This window comes from Triticum aestivum, chromosome 3D, assembly GCF_018294505.1.
Source record: "Triticum aestivum cultivar Chinese Spring chromosome 3D, IWGSC CS RefSeq v2.1, whole genome shotgun sequence".
In the NCBI taxonomy this organism is placed as follows: Eukaryota; Viridiplantae; Streptophyta; class Magnoliopsida; order Poales; family Poaceae; genus Triticum; species Triticum aestivum.
In genome coordinates this window covers 429,462,598-429,482,410 of record NC_057802.1, presented here as the reverse complement: position 1 = coordinate 429,482,410, position 19,813 = coordinate 429,462,598, and the positions used below count along the sequence as shown (strand labels likewise).

General features: G+C 49.2%; 1 protein-coding gene across 1 annotated transcript; it reads left to right on the top strand.

Annotated features, from left to right (window-relative positions):
* The first annotated feature begins 10,990 nt into the window (after nucleotides 1-10,990).
* On the top strand, nucleotides 10,991-12,691 carry LOC123074848 (hydroxycinnamoyltransferase 4). Its single transcript, XM_044497582.1, has one exon. The coding sequence runs from the start codon at nucleotides 11,074-11,076 to the stop codon at nucleotides 12,397-12,399; it is 1,326 nt and encodes a 441-aa protein (XP_044353517.1). The 5' UTR covers nucleotides 10,991-11,073; the 3' UTR covers nucleotides 12,400-12,691.
* Nucleotides 12,692-19,813: the final 7,122 nt, after the last annotated feature.

The following is a 19,813-nucleotide window of genomic DNA, read 5'->3' as shown; positions in this document are numbered from 1 at the left end:
TGGTTCTCAAAAGCTGAGGGAAATACTTACTCTACTTTGCTGCATCACCCTTTCCTCTTCAAGGGAAAAAACATAAGCTCAAGAGGTAGCAGCTCCAGCTGCTAATTCTGCCCCAATTAATATTCTCAACATCAGCTTTTATGGAAAACTCTCACGTTACTTTTCGTACTTGTAGCATTGTCTGAAAATAAAATGCTGAAAAAAACTGAAAAGGACCGAAAGGCACAGCCCAAGCATGGACACCTCACCCTAGCGGCAGAAGGCAAACTCTACCTGTTGGGACAACTGGCAAGATCAGGACTTCTCTTTGGAGATTGGCAAGGCATTCGTTGCCATCAGAGGATGTGAGACATCATCGTAATATGTGTGATGCAGATTCTTGCTAGCTGTGCAAAGCCACTGATTCATGGAGGCACTCACTACTTGACTGTACGGTTTCGAGGTGTGTTTGCGCTCTAGGTGATGAAGAGTTAACTAACCACATCATTGAGAGTCATGAACCCTATGCCAAAAACTGGCTTTTAAACATGATGGATTCATTATCGCATGTGGACTTTATGAAGATGGTTGTAACTCTTCGTGCAACCTAGAGTGCATGTAGAAAAGCTATCCATGAGTCAATTTTTCAAAGCCCGTTGTCAATTCACATATTCATCAGAAAATACATCTCTAAGTTGGATGGCTTGAACACAATGGCAAGTTTGACCAATACGGCGAGACACTCCCATGCGGTCAATGTGCAATGAGCTTGGGAGCCGCCTCCGATCAGCCATGTTAAAATCCATGTAGACGGTGGGTTGTCTCCTGATGGGACTACTAGAGTTGCTGCTGCAGTTTGCAGAGATGAACATGGTCAATACCTCGGGTCTTCAGCTGTTGTTCTACCTGGTGTTAATAATCCAATGGTTCTGGAGGCCATAGCATGTTGCGAGGCCTTGGCATTTGCGGCTGATCTATCTTTGAATCATTTGGTAATTGTCTGCAATTGCAAACCAATCGTGGACTACACCAAAAGGGGTTGGGAGGCCTGTCGGTGTCAAAACCGGCGGATCTCGGGTAGGGGGTCCCGAACTATGCGTCTAAGGTCGATGGTAACAGGAGACAGGGGACACGATGTTTACCTAGGTTCGGGCCCTCTCTATGGAGGTAATACCCTACTTCCTGCTTGATTGATCTTGATGAATATGAGTATTAAAAGAGTTGATCTACCACGAGATCCTAATGGCTAAAACCCTAGAAGTCTAGCCTGTATCACTATAATTGTCTATCTGTCAATCCAGACTAAGCCCTCCAGTTTATATTGACACCGGAGGGGGCTAGGGTTGTACAAAGTCGGTTACACAGAAAAGGAATCTTCATATTTGATCGCCAAGCTTGCCTTCCATGCCAAGGAGAGTCCCATCCGGACACGGGTGAGAGTCTTCGGTCTTCGTATCTTCACAGCCCATCAGTCTGGCCTATGTCCAACAGGTCGGACGCCCGAGGACCCCTTAGTCCAGGACTCCCTCAGTAGCCACTGAACCAGGCTTCAATGACGAGGTGTCTGGTGCGCAGATTGTCTTCAGCATTGCAAGGCGGGTTCCCCTTTCCGAATACTCCAAGATAGTCTTCGGACGCAACAAACGTGTCTGGATCTGCAACACAAGTACCACACACACAGCCATAGAGAGTATAATATTTCACGAGTCCAATCTGCTGACAACTTTTGTAACGTGACATCACGCTTGTCTGGTCATTATTTCGAACCGTTTCCTGTCCTGCTGTTCCACGTTTCGAGGCGCGGTTTTTATTGGCATGTCTTGTCAAGGCAGAGATCGTGTCCCCTTATTGCGGGATTCTCATCAATACGAGCGTGGGTAACCCAACCGTTCCATTGGAAAGATTTCTTAGGAATAGGCAGGCTTTCAGGCTTAGGAGGAGGCGTTCGATACCCGTTGCCTTTATAAAGGAGCCAAGGGCCGTATCTTTTTATGCCAAACCTCTCCTCAGCCCTTCCAACCTCGAGTTCTAGCACCCAAGGTTTGACTTCATTGCCCCGAGCTTCCCAATCATGTCCGGACCCAGCCCACAGGGCCGATGGGTGGCTTCCTCTGTGACAGAGGAGGATATTGCGAAGCTTCGGGCGGCCAGATACCTGACCGCGGAGATCCCCCACAGGCTTCCTGCTCAAGGACAGGTTATTCTGACTCCCAAATCCGGCGAGAGGGTCGTATTCATCTCTCACTTCCTCCGAGGGCTAGGGTTCGCTATTCACCCCTTCGTCCAGGGGCTCATGTTTTATTATGGACTATATTTTCACGATCTAGCCCCAGATTCTTTTCTCCACGTCTCGGCGTTTATCATTACATGCGAGGCCTTCCTCCGAATTCCCCCACACTTCGGCTTATGGCTCAAGACCTTTAGTGTGACGCCGAAGGTGATTAATGGGAAACAAACGGAGTGTGGCGGTGTTGTAGTGAGCAAGCTTACCAATACTCACTGGCCAAAAGGCTCTTTCACCGAAACTTCCAACCAATGGCAGCGGGAGTGGTTTTACATCACAGAACCCCGCGGCACCAAGTGGGCAGCTATACCTGCGTTCCGTTCTGGCCCTCCATTATAGCTTGCATCATGGATTAATAAAGGGCTGGACTGGGGATCAGATGATGAAGTGCAGACTCTATAGAGCCGCATTCGAACCCTCCTTGAGAAGAACATCGATCTTGTCAACGTGATTCAAGTAATGCTAATGCACCGAACCCTGCCATGTCAGCGTAGGCCTCTCCCATGTGGTAGTTTAATCCGGAAGGACCACGAACCCTCCAACACTTCCTCGGCACTACGCACAAAGGAATGTGGAAGTTGTTTTTTGGGAAACGAAAACAGTGGCCGGACACCACCGAGGACCTCGGCCTCGACTGCAACCATCCGGATACCTCGGTAAGCGCTCAACTTCCGAACACTTTGTAGTTTAAGTACGCCGTAATACGTAACTGAGCAAACTATCTTCCTCTGGGGCTGGATAAAGAAAGCAGAGCGAATTAGGTGTTCGGCCCCCCTCCCCGAAAACTCAGCGGATCCCGTACTAACAAGGATGCTGGCCCCGGCACCATACCAGATGCCTGTGGAGGAGGACAAGGCGGAAAGCGGGAGGACCAAAGGCAGCTTCCATCCCAAAGGTATATCGAACATTGTGTCCGGGGGATTCAAAATTCCATCGTCCGAAGACAAAAGTGAAAAGAAGTTAACGTCTCATCGCCCCATGGTAAGAAAAGGGCTGCCTCTGAAGAGTGGGAGGAAAGGGCTCCTAAGCGAGGCAAAGTGCCCCAGTCGGGTGGCTCGGGCTTGGAGGGCGATGTCATCCCGCAGTCCCACAGAGAGGACAAGCCTTCAGGCAGGTCGTAAGTGAACAAGGGTGTTTTAAACATATCCCGTCCCTTTCTTGTGACCGAGGTAACATCTAGAATATATGTTTTTTGTAGCTCGGTGAACAGTCTTCAACAATCCTCTTCCTCGGGGGACCTTCTCCCAGAGATGATGGAAAGCGAGACGCCTCCACCAGTCTCCTCGCCCAGTAGGGCGGACGACTTTGAGGTGTCGTCACAGAGGGTCTCTCCTGATCAACAAGTGGTGCAAGGGATGGCGAAGACACGACCCAAAGGTAATACTTCGGTAGCCCAGCGTCCGGGGGCCGACAACAAAGGCCCCGAGCTGTCCGACCTACGGCTGGAGACAATCACAGGGACAAATAAACGGATCCTTTCGACGGGAGGCCGTACTCCTACGGCAGCTTCCGGAGATCCCGAAGCGCCGAATGTGTTGACGAACATGCTACAAAAGGCGTTCATCTCAGAGGAACATCGTACCTTGATGGGTACGGTGGTTGAAAGGGTTCTATCCGTGAAAAGCCTCCTAAGAGGCTTCGAGGTTTGTAATGTAATCTTTTTTATTGTGCTTTACTCACAAACTGCACCTGTGTATAGGTAGTAGCCCTTGAGACTCGGATTGGCTTCCCGAGGGAGGCGATCAGAGGATCAAAAAAGATATGTCCAGGAAATAATATGATTAATTGAAACGCAGGTTGTCACTTCCCTGGCGTCCGCCCGGACTACAGAAGTTGCCAATCTGGAGCGGAAGCTTGATATGGCGGGAGATGACCTTATGCTTATCAACAAGCGTCTTCACGAGTCGCAAGGTATGTTTTTGGGGTAGTCCTTACAAGCGCGTGCTTTGTAATGTAAGCATCACGCAAAATATTGTATACTGAGATATGCATTAACACAGATGGTGCTGCCGCGGTCGAGTTCCTTCGGGCTGAGCTGGCCCGGGCCAAAGAGCAGGCCCGGATTAACAATGCGGCTGCCGAGAAGGCATCTGCCGAGTTAAAGGCCGAACAGGCTGCTCGGCGCCAATGCGAGGAGAAAATATCCACGATGACGCGTGAGCTAAAGGATGCCGCTAGCCGCTGTGCAATCCTCGAGAAGGATAATAAAGCCAAAATGGCTGATCTTAACAAGGCCTTACGAGAGGCGAAAGAAGCGCGGTCCGAATCTAGAGCGGCCCGGGAGGAGATCCGACAAGCTAGGGAAATCGCGGCTGGTAAGCCCTTTTTATTGCAAACTAAGTTCGGCGATCCAAATTATGCTCCACTTAATCAAGTGTGGAGTTCTCCAGACGTGTTATTGGACCTGCCGAAGAGTGCTTCTGATGCGGCGCAGTTTTACCAAGCGCAAGAAGGGTGTGCAACGGAGAAGCTTTTCTGGTCGCAGTTCGGTGCGTCAAAACACCCACTGTTGCTGAACAACAGATGACCCAATGGGCCGAGCTCCATAGACTATCTGGTTCTGCCATGAAGGACGCCGTGATTGGGTTGTGGCCAAACGAGCCAATTCCGGATAGTTATTTTGGTTTGGTACGGCGACTTGCAGATGCGGTGCCGCGTATCGACGTCGTTAAGCGGTCAGCATGCATTGAAGGTGCACGGATGGCCTTTGCCCGTGTCAAGACATACTGGGCGAAGATGAAGGCCACTGATGTTGTAGCGAAGGGTCCACCCAAGGGCAAGGACCATCACGCACCAGAGCAGTATTTCGAGGATGTCCTGGAGGGTGCCCGCTTGATAGAGGGTCAATGCTCGAAAAACATGATATTCGAGTGAAGTGTATGGAAATTTGTAAAAGAAAATATTATAATATAATAAATCTATTTTCGTTTTAGTGTTGCCTAAAAGCTTTGGTTCCTCCTGTGCGACCATTTTTGTATAATCTGAAAGTTTTCCAGTCGTCGGCTTCAGCCCCCTCGTAGGAAGTACAGGGGTGTTCGGAAAAGCATTTTTGTATAATCCATCGTCTTGGTCCATGAAGGAGGTGTCAATGTGGCGAACTAGGCAACCAGACTATAGGGCGTTAACACTTTCACTTAGCCATAGGAGTTTTATGGGGGGACTACGATATAGCCCCTGGTATGTACACCGCTTATTCCAATATTGTGTGTTACATATATGACCTGAAGAAAAAGGTCCTTCGTATAATACGGAGGGAATCGCGAAAGATTCCAATAAGTCATCGAGTGGTTGACCAGCACTCGCCGCATCATGACAGTCAGTTTTCGGCTTTCTCTACTGAGGTGCTTGACCAGATGAACCGGAAGCACAATCGCAGTAGTTCTTCCTTTACTACCCTAGCCGATAGAGCGGAATGTAAGGTAGCAAGCACAGGAGCCAGGCAACCCAACTATTGACCCAAGACATGGTTCGGAGCTGATGCATATAAGGCCAAACTCGCGACGCCGAAGTACACTATAAAGCTGTTCGGACTTGTCGGCAACTCATTTGTTCCCATACCGAGCCCCTGGCAGGTTATGCCGAGGTGTGTGTGAAACAATCAAAGGAGCGAAATTCGGTTCTTTAGAAAAAACGAATACCGAATATGGTTTATGTTCACTAGGACCTGAGTGATATGCCAATTGTTATTTTATAGATGACAAAGCCGCAACCCCGGCTATTTGACATGCCGAGGGTCGAAGGCTGAGGAAAAAGGCACCTTACAGGCTCAAGATAGAGAGAGCGGTCTACAAAAAGTTATTTTGGACCTCCTGTCGCAGGTCTGCGCCGCCCGTCCTCGGTGAAGGGGTTCCTTGACGGGAATAGCCTTTGGGTGAGTATATGAACCCGAACTTCAATAGAGTCCGTGGGATGACCCGCCTTTGAGCCACCTGTGGTAAAGGATAATGAAAAGAAAAGAGTAGTTAGAAAAAAAAGGAGGTTTATGGGAGTACTTGCAGGCTCGTCCGTATATTGCTTCCGCTGATGCCCAGGGTATCTTAAGTGCATAGTTATGTATGCACGGTACCGATTTCGCAGATATATGAGGAGGACGGCGGAAGTCGAACTGCTAGTCCAGCTCCGAAATTGGTCGATCCTGTTGAATGGAGACCGGTGTCTTAATGGCCGACAAGGTATGCGGTTTAATAAGACCGCTTTGTACTTCGGCTGAGGTTGCCGTAGTATGACCTCAGTCCGGAGGGAGTGCTTCTCCTGGTCCCCTTTAGAGTTGTGTGTCGCGTATACCATGTTCGATGTTTTTACTTCGGGGGGAAATTTCTTCTGACCCCCGGTGTTTGGTTGGCGAGTCTCTTCGTCATCGTTGTCACCGGGCGTCCTCTTCCCCTTGTGTTCGGCATTTAACCTGCCGGCCTGTTTGAAGACCCAACAGCTTCTGTTGGTGTGATTAGCTGGTTTATTGGGGTGGCCGTGAATCTGGCATGGCCTATCCAATATCTTGTCTAATTTGGATGGTCCGTCTCTATTTGCCGTAAATGGCTTTTTCCGTTGACCCGGCTTGGGGCCGTTGAATCCGGCATTTACCGATGTGTCGTGCGTTCCCTCATTAGTATTACCACGTTCGTGTTTATTGCGTCGTGGTTTTTCATTGCCGTCTCGAACTTCGGAAGTGCCCGGATCGCTGGCGCTGTTGCTTCTACGAGCGAGCCAGCTGTCTTCTCCCGCGCAAAAGCGGGTCATCAGGGCGGTAAGGGCTGGCATGAATTTTGGTTTTTCCTGACTGAGGTGGCGAGTGAGCCACTCGTCCCGGACACTGTGACTGAAGGCCGCTAGGGCTTCTGTGTCCGGACAGTCGACGATTTTGGTTCTTTTTAACTAAGAACCTAGTCCAGAGCTTCCTGGCTGACTCTCTGGGCTGCTGGACAATGTGACTTAAGTCATCGGCATCTGGTGGTCGGACATATGTACCTTGGAAGTTGTCGCGGAAGGCGTCTTCCAAGTCCTCCCAGCTGCCAATAGATTTTTCCGGCAGACTGTTTAACCAGTACCGAGCTGGTCCTTTGAGTTTTAACGGGAGGTATTTAATGGCGTGGAGGTCATCCCCGCGGGCCATATGTATATGGAGAAGAAAATCCTCGATCCACACCGCGGGATCAGTTGTTCCATCGTATGATTCGATATTCACGGGTTTAAACCCTTCTGGGAATTCATACTCCATTACATCATCGGTGAAGCAGAGTGGGTGTGCGGCGCCTCTATATTGGGCCACGTCGCGACGTAGCTCAGATGGAGTCCGTCTGCGGTCTTCGGCCCGGGCGTGACTAGACTTGTCACGTCCGAATAGGTAGCCGACGTTGCGTGTCGAGGCACGTCCTCGCGATCCGTAGATCGATCTGGTGTGTCCTGCTCTACTGTCCTGGTCCTGCCAAGAGTCGTATGTATGACCCCGAGTTGTTTTATCTCTGTTTTTTCGTTGGGGTGAGGCAGGCTGCTGTTCGGCTAGAGCTGCCGCTTTATCCCGGCCGTGTTGTGGTCGCTCAGCCGCGTCCTCATCGAACTGAGGTAGCAATCTGCGCTTCGGGTAACCCTTGGTTGGGCGCTTGAGGCCGTATTCTTCGGCTGCTAGGATATCTGTCCATCTATCGTTGAGCAGGTCTTGTTCAGCTTGAAGCTGCTGTTGTTTCTTTTTCAGGCTTCTTTCAGTGGCTATTAGCCGGCGTTTAAAGCGCTCCTGCTCGAGAGGTTCCTCAGGCACGATGAAATCCTCGTTGCCGAGGCTCTCCTCGTCCTCGGAGAGCGGAAGATAATTACTGTTCTCTGAGTCTTCGTGTATGGCCTGTTCATCAGGGCTAACGTGCTTGTCTTCCCATTCATCATGTTCGGAGGTTGCCCCGATAGGGTCTTCATTGTCTTCGGCATCGTCCGGAGTATTGTTTTCTCCGGTGCCGGTATTGCTTTCTTTTGCACGACATGACTTAGAGCGGCGCTGCTGACGCCGGCGTCTGGGCTGTGTCTCAGGGGGTTTATCCTCGACTGGATCTTCTTTGTCGACGTTGTTAGGTTTTTAGGTGTATCCACCATGTACACGTCGTACGGAGAAGTGGTCGTCCAGCGTCCGGTAAACGGCGGGTTTTGGCCATGCTCCTCATCTGCATCGTCGTCCATACCGTCGATGTCTTCGGAGCCGTAATCGAGCATGTCGGTTAGGTCCTTGACAGTGGCTATGTAGTGGGTGGCGGGTGGGAAGCGAAATTCCCCGTCATCCGCCTCCAGTTCGAACCGGATATAGTTCGGCTGTGAGTCCCCCGCTAAGGATAGATTTTTTAATGAGTTCAGCGCGTCGCCTAAAGGCGAGTGCCGGAAGATGTCCCCGGCGCTGAATTCGATGATCGATTACTGATCCAGCTCGTCGTGCGCTGACACACATGGTTCGGAACTTCTAGCCGAAAACGAGTCCGAGGTTCCGGAAAGACGGATATCACCCGAGGTTATGTCTGTGTGCGGCTCCAACGCCGCGGAACCTGCGACTTCCGTGGCGGGGTTGAGCTTCCCGTCCTCGGATGGCGCAATCTGCTCCGGGTTTACGGCCGGAGTAGTTACAGGTGCGATTTCCTGAGCATGGTCCGATGACAGATTTAAGTCATGTTCATCATAGGGACAGGGAGCGGCTGCCGTGGTCTCAAAGCTGTCGAAGATCAAGTCTCCGCGGATATCCGCGACGTAGTTCAGGCTCCTAAATCTGACCTGATGGCCAGGGGCGTAGCTGTCGATCTGCTCCAAATGGCCAAGCGAGTTGGCCCGCAGTGCGAAGCCGCCGAACACGAAGATCTGTCCGGGGAGGAAGGTTTCCCCTTGGACGGCATCGTTGTTGACGATTGAAGGAGCCATCAAACCTTTTAAGGACGGCACAGTGGAACTCTCAATGAAAGCACCAATGTCGGTGTCAAAACCGGCGGATCTCGAGTAGGGGGTCCCGAACTGTGCGTCTAAGGTCGATGGTAACAGGAGCAGGGGACACAATGTTTACCCAGGTTTGGGCCCTCTCTATGGAGGTAATACCCTACTTCCTGCTTGATTGATCTTGATGAATATGAGTATTACAAGAGTTGATCTACCACGAGATCGTAATGGCTAAAACCCTGGAAGTCTAGCCTGTATGACTATAATTGTCTATCTGCCGATCCGGACTAAGCCCTCCGGTTTATATAGACACCGGAGGGGGCTATGGTTATACAAAGTCGGTTGGAGATAAAAGGAATTTTCATATTTGATCGCCAAGCTTGCCTTCCATGCCAAGGAGAGTCCCATCCAGACACGGGTGAGAGTTTTCGGTCTTCGTATCTTCACAGCCCATCAGTCCGGCCCATGTCCAACAGGCCGGACGCCCGAAGACCCCTTAGTCCAGGACTCCCTCAAGGCCCCACAAATAGCTATTGTGAAAAATATCAATAGGAGGAGTCTGTTTTTCTAGCTGTGACTTTATGTTCAAAGGTCGAGCTTTGAATCAGGAGGCGCACAATCTTGCAAAATTTGCTATGTCGCTTCCTCGGGGTCGCTATATGTGGCTTATATTCCGTTTGCATCCCGCTGTGCATTGTTCAATTTTAATAAAGTTTGGGATTGCCCAAAAAAACTGCCGGGAAAAAGCCCACTACGTTTTTGAACTAGCGGAACACGCCCAAGTACTTGTCTCTCCTCCCTTTGTCTTTCCTCCAAGGAAAGGCGGCTAGGATTTCTACGTCCCGTCAGCGGCACCGCCGATCTCCCATGTCTCCTGTGGCCTTAGGGCCATGTGTGCGCGGATCCCGGCCCTTGCGGGCGGGAGGGCTTCATTTTCACGTGCTTCTTCAAATTTTGGTAGGGTTTGTGTCCTGTTCAAGAAGACAAGACGGCGGCGGCTTCTTGAAGATGTAATAAGGTTCTTCCCGTCCCGATGGTGTGTCTAGCATTGTCGGAGGGCGTGTGGAGGTGTGTCTCCGACGGATCTCGCGGGATTCGGTCGGTGGTTGCCATTGGTGGATCCGCTCGGATCCGGTCTTTGCTCGTCTTTGTTCATGTGTCTTCAGTTTGGATTCTTTCGATCTAAACTTCTCTTCATCGACGACGGATGCTGTTCTGGTGCGTTGGTCCTATGGCGCCTTAGCACGACGACTTTCCGACTGTCTACTACAACAATTTGTGTCCGGCTCCGACGAGGAACGGGCGATGACGGCAGCGCGCCTTTGGCTCGTTTCAGTGCTTGTAGTCGTCGCTAGGTGGTCTATAAATCTAGATGTAATTTTCATTACTTTTTTGTGTTCGCTGTACTACTATGATTGAAGATGAATACAACTTTTTTTAGAGGAAAAGAAATCGTACAGCTAATCTCGTCGACTGAGACATAACTAGCAAAACCGATATTTTTTGGATTCGGTATGGACTAGTAGTACTCTCCAGTCGTCGTCTTCCTTCTTAATTTACCCATGGAGACTGAGACACACGCCCAATCATGTCCATCCACGGATCCACCCACTGATCGAATCCATTCGGGCACCCAGCTATCTGCATTCCCTTACCGGCCGTCTTTACCAGTCATCGATTTCACGGCCGCGATCGAGCGACCGTCGATTTTACCACTCATCACAAATGTCACCAACCACGCACGCCGTGGCCTCCATGGCTCCTTCCTGCTTACTACGTCCGTTCGGAATTAATGGGAGTACTATTTAAACCCGGCCGAACGCTCGTACAAACAACCACGCCGACTGCCAACTGCCAAAGTACGTCACTTGCACTAGCACACACACTAGCAAGCTAGCTCAGCTCACTTGGCAATGACAATGGTGGAGGTGCTCTCGTCTGAGCTGGTCGTCCCGGCCGGGAAGACGCCGGGGGGCAGCATCTGGCTGTCCAACCTCGACCTCGCCGGGAGGAGAGGCTACAGCCCCACGGTCTACTTCTTCCGCCCCAACGGCGACCCGAGCTTCTTCGCGGCCGACGCCATGAAGGACAGTCTCGCAAGGGCGCTGGTCGCGTTCTACCCGCTCGCCGGCCGCCTGGGTCTCGACGGCAGCGGCCGGATCCAGGTGGACTGCACCGGCGAGGGCGTGGCGTTCCTGACGGCCCGCTCTGAGCACTACGCGCTCGAGGAGCTGATGAACGAGTTCGTGCCGTGCGGCGAGATGCGTGACCTGCTCGTGCCGCCGACGCCGGCGCCGAACCCGCCGTGCGCCCTGCTGTTCGTGCAAATCACGCGCCTACGGTGCGGAGGTGTGGTGCTCGGCCAGGCGATGCACCACTCGATCGTAGACGCGCGCGGCGCCGCGCATTTCTTCGAGACCTGGGCGAGCATCTCCCGCGGCGGAGGCGCGCCGACCATGCCGCCGTGCTTCGACCACACGCTGCTCGCCGCGCGCCCGGCGCAGTCGCGCGCGGTGCTGTACGACCACCCAGAGTACAAGCCAGAGCCGGAGCCGGTGGACCCCGTGTCGGCCTCCACGTACGCGAGCGCCATCATCACGATGACCAAGGGACAGGTGGGCGCGCTCAAGGCGCGGTGCCTCGGCTCCTCCACGTTCCGCGCCGTGGTGGCCCTGGTGTGGCAGTGCGCGTGCCGCGCCCGCGCGCTCCCGCCGGCGGCCGAGACGTGGCTCTACTCCATGGTGGACATGCGGGCGCGCCTGGACCCGCCGCTCCCGGCGGGGTACTTCGGCAACGCCGTGATCCGCACGTCGGTGTCGGCCACGGTGGAGGAGGTGGTGTCGAGCCCGTTGGTCCATGCCGCGAGGCTGGTACGCGCGGCGACGAGCCAGAGCGACGACCACGCGAGGTCACTGGTGGACTACCTGGAAGGGGTGGACACGATGAACCTGCCCCGCAGGGGCATCTCGCGCGCGCACCTCCGCGCCATCAGCTGGATGGGCATGTCGCTCTCGGACGCCGACTTCGGGTGGGGCGCGCCGGCGTTCATGGGACCGGCGCTCATGTACTACAGCGGCTTCGTGTACGTGATGAACGCGCCGGGCAAGGACGGCGCCCTTGCGCTCGTGCTGTCGCTGGAGCCCGAGAGCATGCCTGCGTTCAGCAAGGTGTTCGCAGATGAGCTGGCCCGCCTCGACACCAGTGTAGAAAAACCCAGTAGAGGCCTTTCAAAAATGTAGTTACCGGCGCCTGGAGATGGTTATTCTCTCGAATACTCGCCACAACTCTGGTTTGATTATGGCTCCTATCTTAGTTGAAATTGAAGAGCTTATTAGTGATTTTTCTCTTTTTTAATCGAACATGTAATAAGTCAGCAAACTTTCCAGCGCATCTATGTGCCAAGCGTGCTTGCACATTGAATGTGACAGAAAGCTGGCTCGAAGACAACCCCGGCTTCCTCCTGACCAGCTTATTGGCTGATTGTCGGGAGAATGCCTTCGTTTGAATAAAGCTCTCTACATTGCCTGCAAAAAAAAATAGTACGGCGCGTGTGATAAGCTCGTACTACCGGGTCAAGCCAAAACGTCACTCATAGTTGCATCATCGGTGGTGCTGGTGGCGCTGGTGGCCAACGCCACCGGCATACAAATAATCAGTAGCGCATCAAGTTAGTAGACGTCGGTAATACAAGTCACATTTGATGCGGACTCGCTTTGACCTACGGGTGCCCTGCCGCTGGTTGGCGGCGGGTGCTGACCAGATGGAGGTGCCACTTCATTGCATGGTGTGAGTCATCATGTCAAGGTGCTAGTTTCGTTTACATTGTTTAGATCTGATCCATATACTAACATGCATACTTCCCTTGACTCTTGTTTATGCTTATTATGTACAGAGGTCTGATCTATACATGGCCAGCAAGGCTTCTTTGCTTCTCACATATGTCCAGGGAATCATGGATGTTAGTAGCCACGGTCTGATGCATGCCCAACCCATCTTGCGCTTGCATACACTCCACGAGATTCATAGTTCTGCGTCATTAGCTTTGTGCCTGCTTGGAAGTTGGAACACAAAGGGATTGATTTCATGTAGTATAGTATTTGTTTTTCAGTATATCAAGCATGTAGGAAGCATATTGGCAAGTAGAGTGAAGCAAATTTGTAGCCTGAGAGAAGCATTTGATGGAAACAGTGGGCCTTTGCCACGTGGATGAAAGAAATATCTATATATATGAAAAAAAATCCAGCCATAATGGAAGCACTCTGTACAATTGACGGGCACAATTTTTACTGTGATTGGAAATAAATATTTTGTTACATTGGACAAATATATCTCTCTCATCGAAACAAATCTTTAATCGAAATATGATAGATAAAAAAATTATTTTGGATACCATTTTCTGTTAAGTCGATGCATATTTTAGTTTTACACAAAAGCAAAAGCATATTTTAGTTGCACCAGAAGCAAAACCTCATATTGATGAAAACACGACTTCATCGTTTTGAAAATTCAAATGCATCCGAAGCATGAAAATTCCCCGTTCGAGCTGTGATGGAAAGATAAACAATTTTATTCGACAACACACAACTTTTGGTTAAACCTGAACATATTCTAGTTTGATGCAAATTGTTTAACTGATAGAAGCACATTTTCATTACCTTGGAAACAGATGCTACATTGAAGCAAATTTAATATGCGTTGGATTTTAGCATGCATGGAAATCAGAATTTAGTTGAAAGTGATTTCTCAAAAATAAACTAAAATAAAAAGGAGGAATAAATAGAATCAAAATTTATGCACGCATGAGTTTGGGGGATACGTAATTTTCGCTGGGCCGTTTTAGGAAACAAATGGAATCACATCCGCTTGTTACGTGCAAGCTATCCAAAGATAAGACCACGTTCTGAAGGCATATCCAACCGGCCAAGGCTTCCTAATCCAACGGTGATGTACTTGTCTGATGCAGCGATGGGCATCAGTAGTCTGATGCCTAGTGTTTTCCTATTAGTAAATCCCTATTGTTAGATAACCCCTAACGCTAATCTGGTTAAAACAATAATTAAATGAATTAAATTAAACAGTAGTTAAGCATTAATATTACTCCTAAACTACTAGTATTATTATTAAACTAAACCTTTTTAAATGAATAAACTTTAATTGAGCATTAATATGAGTTGTTGCCATCCATATATCTTCTATTGTCATATTAATAAAATACTCCCTCCGTTCCTAAATATAAATCTTTCTAGGGATTTCACTAAGAGACTACATACGGATGTATATAGACATATTTTAGTATGTAGATTCACCCATTTTGCTCCGTATGTAGTCCCTTATTGGAATCTCTTAAAAGACTTCACTACTAGAAAAAAGGCTTACTAGTGGCGCACCAGTTTTGCCTACTAATGGCGCACTACTGGTGCGCCACTAGCACCATGCCACTAGAATATTTTAGTAATGGCGCACCACGGGTGCGCCATTAGTAACTGGTATACTAATGGCGCACCAGATGGAAGTGCGCCATTAGTAACATTTTTTTTAAATCGTTTTTTCTTAATCTCAGGTCACTATTTCACATATGAGATATCCAACACATATATATACAACAAGCATCCATATAACAATCATATCCAACACACAAGTTTCATCATATATACATACATAGCCAACACATAGTTCCATCGTTACATATTACAAAAGTTTCACATTGTTCATCCCACACCGTTATCCATCCAACACCATATTACAAAAGTTTCACATAGTTCAGTTCTCATTGTTCTTCTCATTCTCCTTCCTCAGCCTGATGCGCCAAGAGCGGCGAGGCGGTGGAGGCAGCTGTGGGATGTAGTCTTCTACCACAATTAGCGTGGTCATGTCGCCCAGCTGTGGGATCGCCGGCGCCACCACCGGTGCGTGGTCATTGTCAGGCACCGCCACCATCGCGAGGCCACCTTCAGGCAGGACGGGCACGACCATCGCTAGGTCATCCTCAGCCACCACCATCTCTTGCCCATGGTCAGCCACCACCATCTCTTGCCCTTGGTCAGCCACCACCAGCGCTAGGTCATCCTCAGCCTGATGCCCATCGTCATCCTGCAGCTCCTCATCCCCACTCTGCTCCTCTTCTCCCCCACTCCAGTCCGGATCATCCTTCTTGCTGTCTTTGCTGCTGCCAGAATCGCTGCTGCTTTCGCTAAAGCCAGAATCGCTGCTGCTTTGGCTGTAGCCAGTGTCGCTGCTGCTGCTCCCATTGCCTGTCCAAATGCAACAATGGCCGTTAACAATCGATGTGAGACAAAGCCAAATGTAGAGGAATAAGAAGAGGCAGAACGCACTGGCATCTTCGTCGTCAGCGTAGCGCATGCGACACATAGTCGTGTTGAAAACCTTCACGATGAGCATTGTGGCGTCATCGTCGTACCTGAAGAGAAGAAAGTACCCGGTCCGCAGGTCGTAGGCACTGTAGAACTTGTCCCAGCCACGGCACAGGTACATGTGGCCCTCCTCGATCACCAACTCCACGTCCCACAGCCTGCGAACCCCGCCGCCGGCCTGTCGGAGCTTCACATTATGTGGCGGATCTTCACCCAGCATGTTCATAAAAGTGTCAGGCAGCCTCTGCAATTTGGGACAAGGAGTGATGTAGCAAACAACAGAGTTATCATAATGAGATGGGTGAAGGGGAGATCTCTCGTTTTATATACCTGCCTCGTGGCTGATACTGAAGTCCCAAGTATGACACTGAAGAACTCGAAAGCATCCAACTCGTACTCCGGTGAGGCAGAGCGGCGGTGGCTGCTTCCCCCATCTCTGATAAGCAGCAGAAGAGACCAATTGGTACCCTTACAACATCACATTGCAAATAGATGAATTGTGTAGGTATGCATGGATTTAAGATTATTTGTTCAAAGCCAATTTGTCAATGATTAATATGATATCTCAATTTCCACCAAATAATACATTTGTTATACACCACATTTTCTTTTCCTTTGGAAAAGAAAAAAGCACACTGCATTCAAATGAATGTATCTTTTATTGCAAAGCCACAACTTAGCAATAGATTCAAAGTTAACGATTGGCACCTAGAAAAGCATTTCAACATCTTCACAGATTTTACTAGCTACAATACATTCAAAAAATAAATGATATACAGTTTGTATCTCTTTGCAATGAACACACTCTAGGGGTTTTGCCATCCCCCTTTTCCTTAGATTGTCACAAGTCATGATTTTGTTCTGGGAGAACATCCAAATGAAACCTTATACCCTAGGGGGCAATTTAATACTCCATACTACAGGAAGATACAAAGGTTGCATCCATTGAGCTCCAGCTGCAGCTGCAGCTGAGGTATCCATGAGCCATCATGCCAGCCAGCCAGGAAATAAACTTTACTTTCCAAAGGAAAAAAAATACAATGCATATATAGATAGATGAGCATGTTCAGTTTACAAGAATGAATATAAACAAGCAAAGAATGCATGCATGCATATCAAGAGTTGGCATCTACAGGTTCTCCAAAATGAGTAGAAAGGGAGCATGCTGACATCTATACAAGCCAATAATGATTTACTACTCAATGGAACAGGGTAAGATAAACACCAGTCAATAAATTTACTACTTCAAAAGGAGTAAAACTCAACAATGCAGCACTATCTCTGAACCTAACCTTTGTTTAGTATGGGTATGACAAATCAATGAGTTGGTCATCACAATGTCAAATGCCATTGGAAGACAAGAAATCAGGTCATCACATAACAACAATTGGATGGCCTCGTGAACAACCAAGACATCCTTGAATGGCTGCCAAGTTACTACTAGCAGGCTCAAAAGTCAAGTAAACTGAAGATTGACCTTCTGAAGGTCTAAGTATGGCTGTGCTGTCAGGTTACTACTAGCAGCAACATGGAAGTAGACTTGATGATACCTGTATCACTGTCTTGGAGCCAACAAACGCCTCAATTTTTCTCCAACCGCGATCGAACCTGTTACGCAGAAACACAAACAGAGAGATACATGTAACTAACGAGGACAGACAGACAAGGTAACAAGAACTCCACAGCTCAATTAAGCCTATACATGTAACTAACGAGGACCATGTCATTATCATGGCAGTCCACTATATATTTTTATGACAAAATACATCATTATCAGGGCACATTATGGCCATTTTCTTACATGATGCCAAGCTAATGACTGACATCTGTTCTTGGCAAATGATGAGTCTCTGGTGCCCCTTGCAAATTGTTGATGCCACATTGTACTTGTACCCCATATGTTTAACCCCAAACACAAAAACATCACCACAAGGACTGAGATAAAAACTAATACTATCATGTACTTGAAGAAACCCTGTTCTTTTCTCTTTCCGTTTTGAACCTGACACACACTGCATCATCACATATTTTCCTAGAAATTCAGTACAACATGTTGGGGGTGAGGGGCATCACCTCGAATCACCTAGAGGACGCCGGCGGGGAGAGAAACCTAGGGGGAAGGAGGGGAGGAGAGAGGAGGAATCACCTAGAGGACGCCGGCGTCGAGGAGGCTGCGGGCGGCGATCCGGAGGAAGGAGCCCGTGATGTCGTCGGCGTCCTTGGCCGCCTTCTTGACCTTCCGAGCAGAAGAAGGCACGGGTGGTGAGAGGAGGAGGAGGAGAAGCTAGGGGGATGGGGGAAGGGAGGGAGGGGACGTACGTGCTGGGGCGGGGCGGCGAAGGAGCGGCGGGCGCGGGGCGGCGGCGCGAGGGAGCTGCAGTGGTGGGGGCGGCGGGGGTGGAGTCCGGCGGGGGTCGGGGCGGCGGCGTCGAGGCAGCGCAAGACCACAGCGGCGGACGACGTGCAGGCGCGGCGGACGGAGGGGGCGGAGCAAGGGGGCGGCGGCGTACGGTTGGGGTCGAGTGGGGGATCTGGCGAGGGAGGGAGGGAGGCCACAGTGCGAGGGGAACAAGTACGTCGATTCTAATGGCGCACCTCCCCCTGGTGCGCCATAAGTACGTCGATTCTAATGGCGCACCTCCCCCTGGTGCGCCATTAGAATTTTGTTTTACTTACTAGCCCGACTGGTCAGGTTATATTCCACCTAACCCTATCTCCATCAGAACACGCCCACTAGCCCGATTGGTTAGCACGCAGCACATACACTAGGAGGTCTTGGGTTCGATTCCAGGCTCCCCGGGGGTCGGCGGCGGCAGCCGGTGGAGCGGGGGAGGGAAATATTCTTTCTCTCCGAAACCACCTGCCCCGCGAGATATCCGAAACCGAGATAGTCGTGCACCGTCGTGAGCAGTGCGGCTCTCATAGGGAAATAGTCTTTCTCTGCGGCGTCCCACGTATCAACCAACTGCCCCAGGTGCGCCATTAGTAGTTTTGCAAAAAAGTAAAAGAATAAAAAAAATATTGTAGTGGCGCACTATGTTCCTGGTGCGCCATTACTAGTTACAACTAGTAATGGCGCACTATGTCCTGGTGCGCCATTAGTATGTCTGGCAAAATAAAAAAAATTGTTACTAATGGCGCACCGTGTTCTGATGCGCCATTAGTGTATTTCACACTAATGGCGCACCAGCACATGGTGCGCCACTGCTACATAGCAATGGCGCACCACATATCTGGTGCGCCATTAGTGGCCATTCCATTTATAGCCCTTTTCCTAGTAGTGCTTATATTTTGGAACGGAGGGAGTAGAAGACAAACATGTCATTATGTTTGTTCACATATATTAAATTATCTTGATCATTAGTTTTAGGTATTAATGGGTGAAACTTAAAAAAAATACGTTTCATATAAATAGATCTTGATAAGTGCCAAAAGTGTGGTACGAATATATGGCAATTTTGAACATTTTTTATGGCAAATTTAATGACGCGAGAATGACAAGTTTAGTTGCCAAGCATGATTTTTTTTTCGATGGCAAGTTTCAGTTTTTTTTATGATAACTTTAGTTTAAAAAATATCAGATCAGAATTGCTTCGTGCCACTCACGTGACACTTATCATTTGAGTATAAATATTGCTAAACATGTTTAACACGTTACATACAAACCACATATGCCTGTTTATATTAGAAAAAAGCATGTCCGAAACAGTGAGAGAAGGTACAACATCTTATATTTTTATAGTTTGGGCCAACTCATATGCCTTTTCATTAAAAAAAGTCAGTCCAAAACAATCAGAGAACCGTTCAACTTTTTGTATTCTTATTAACTGCAGCCGCCCAATGTCTAAAAAAAATACCTCCTACCGTTTTTTTCCTTTGTTAGTACAGTAGATGATATGATTTAAGTTAATAAAATTAGTCATGAAGGCTTTCCCTAAAAAAAAACTGCAGCAGCCTATGAACAGTCCGAACACCCCTCTTTGCTTCCCTCGAATAAAAAAACAAGTCCAATCACCCCAGAATAAAAAGAAGAGTCCGACTATAATACACATGCTGATGTCATTGATGATTTAATCAAATTAATCAGTCCAGACTATTTCTCGCTTGCTGAACCTCCTCTAGGTGTTAGGTGTTAGGCTTGCTCTGGTTTCTTGTTTATCTTCTGACTAGCAAAAGGGCTCGTGCGTTGCAACGGAAGAAAAAAACATATCACAATCTTCAATGTAATTATGTAACACTTATTTAATTCAATTTTTGCAAACGTCAGAAATAAAGTTACATT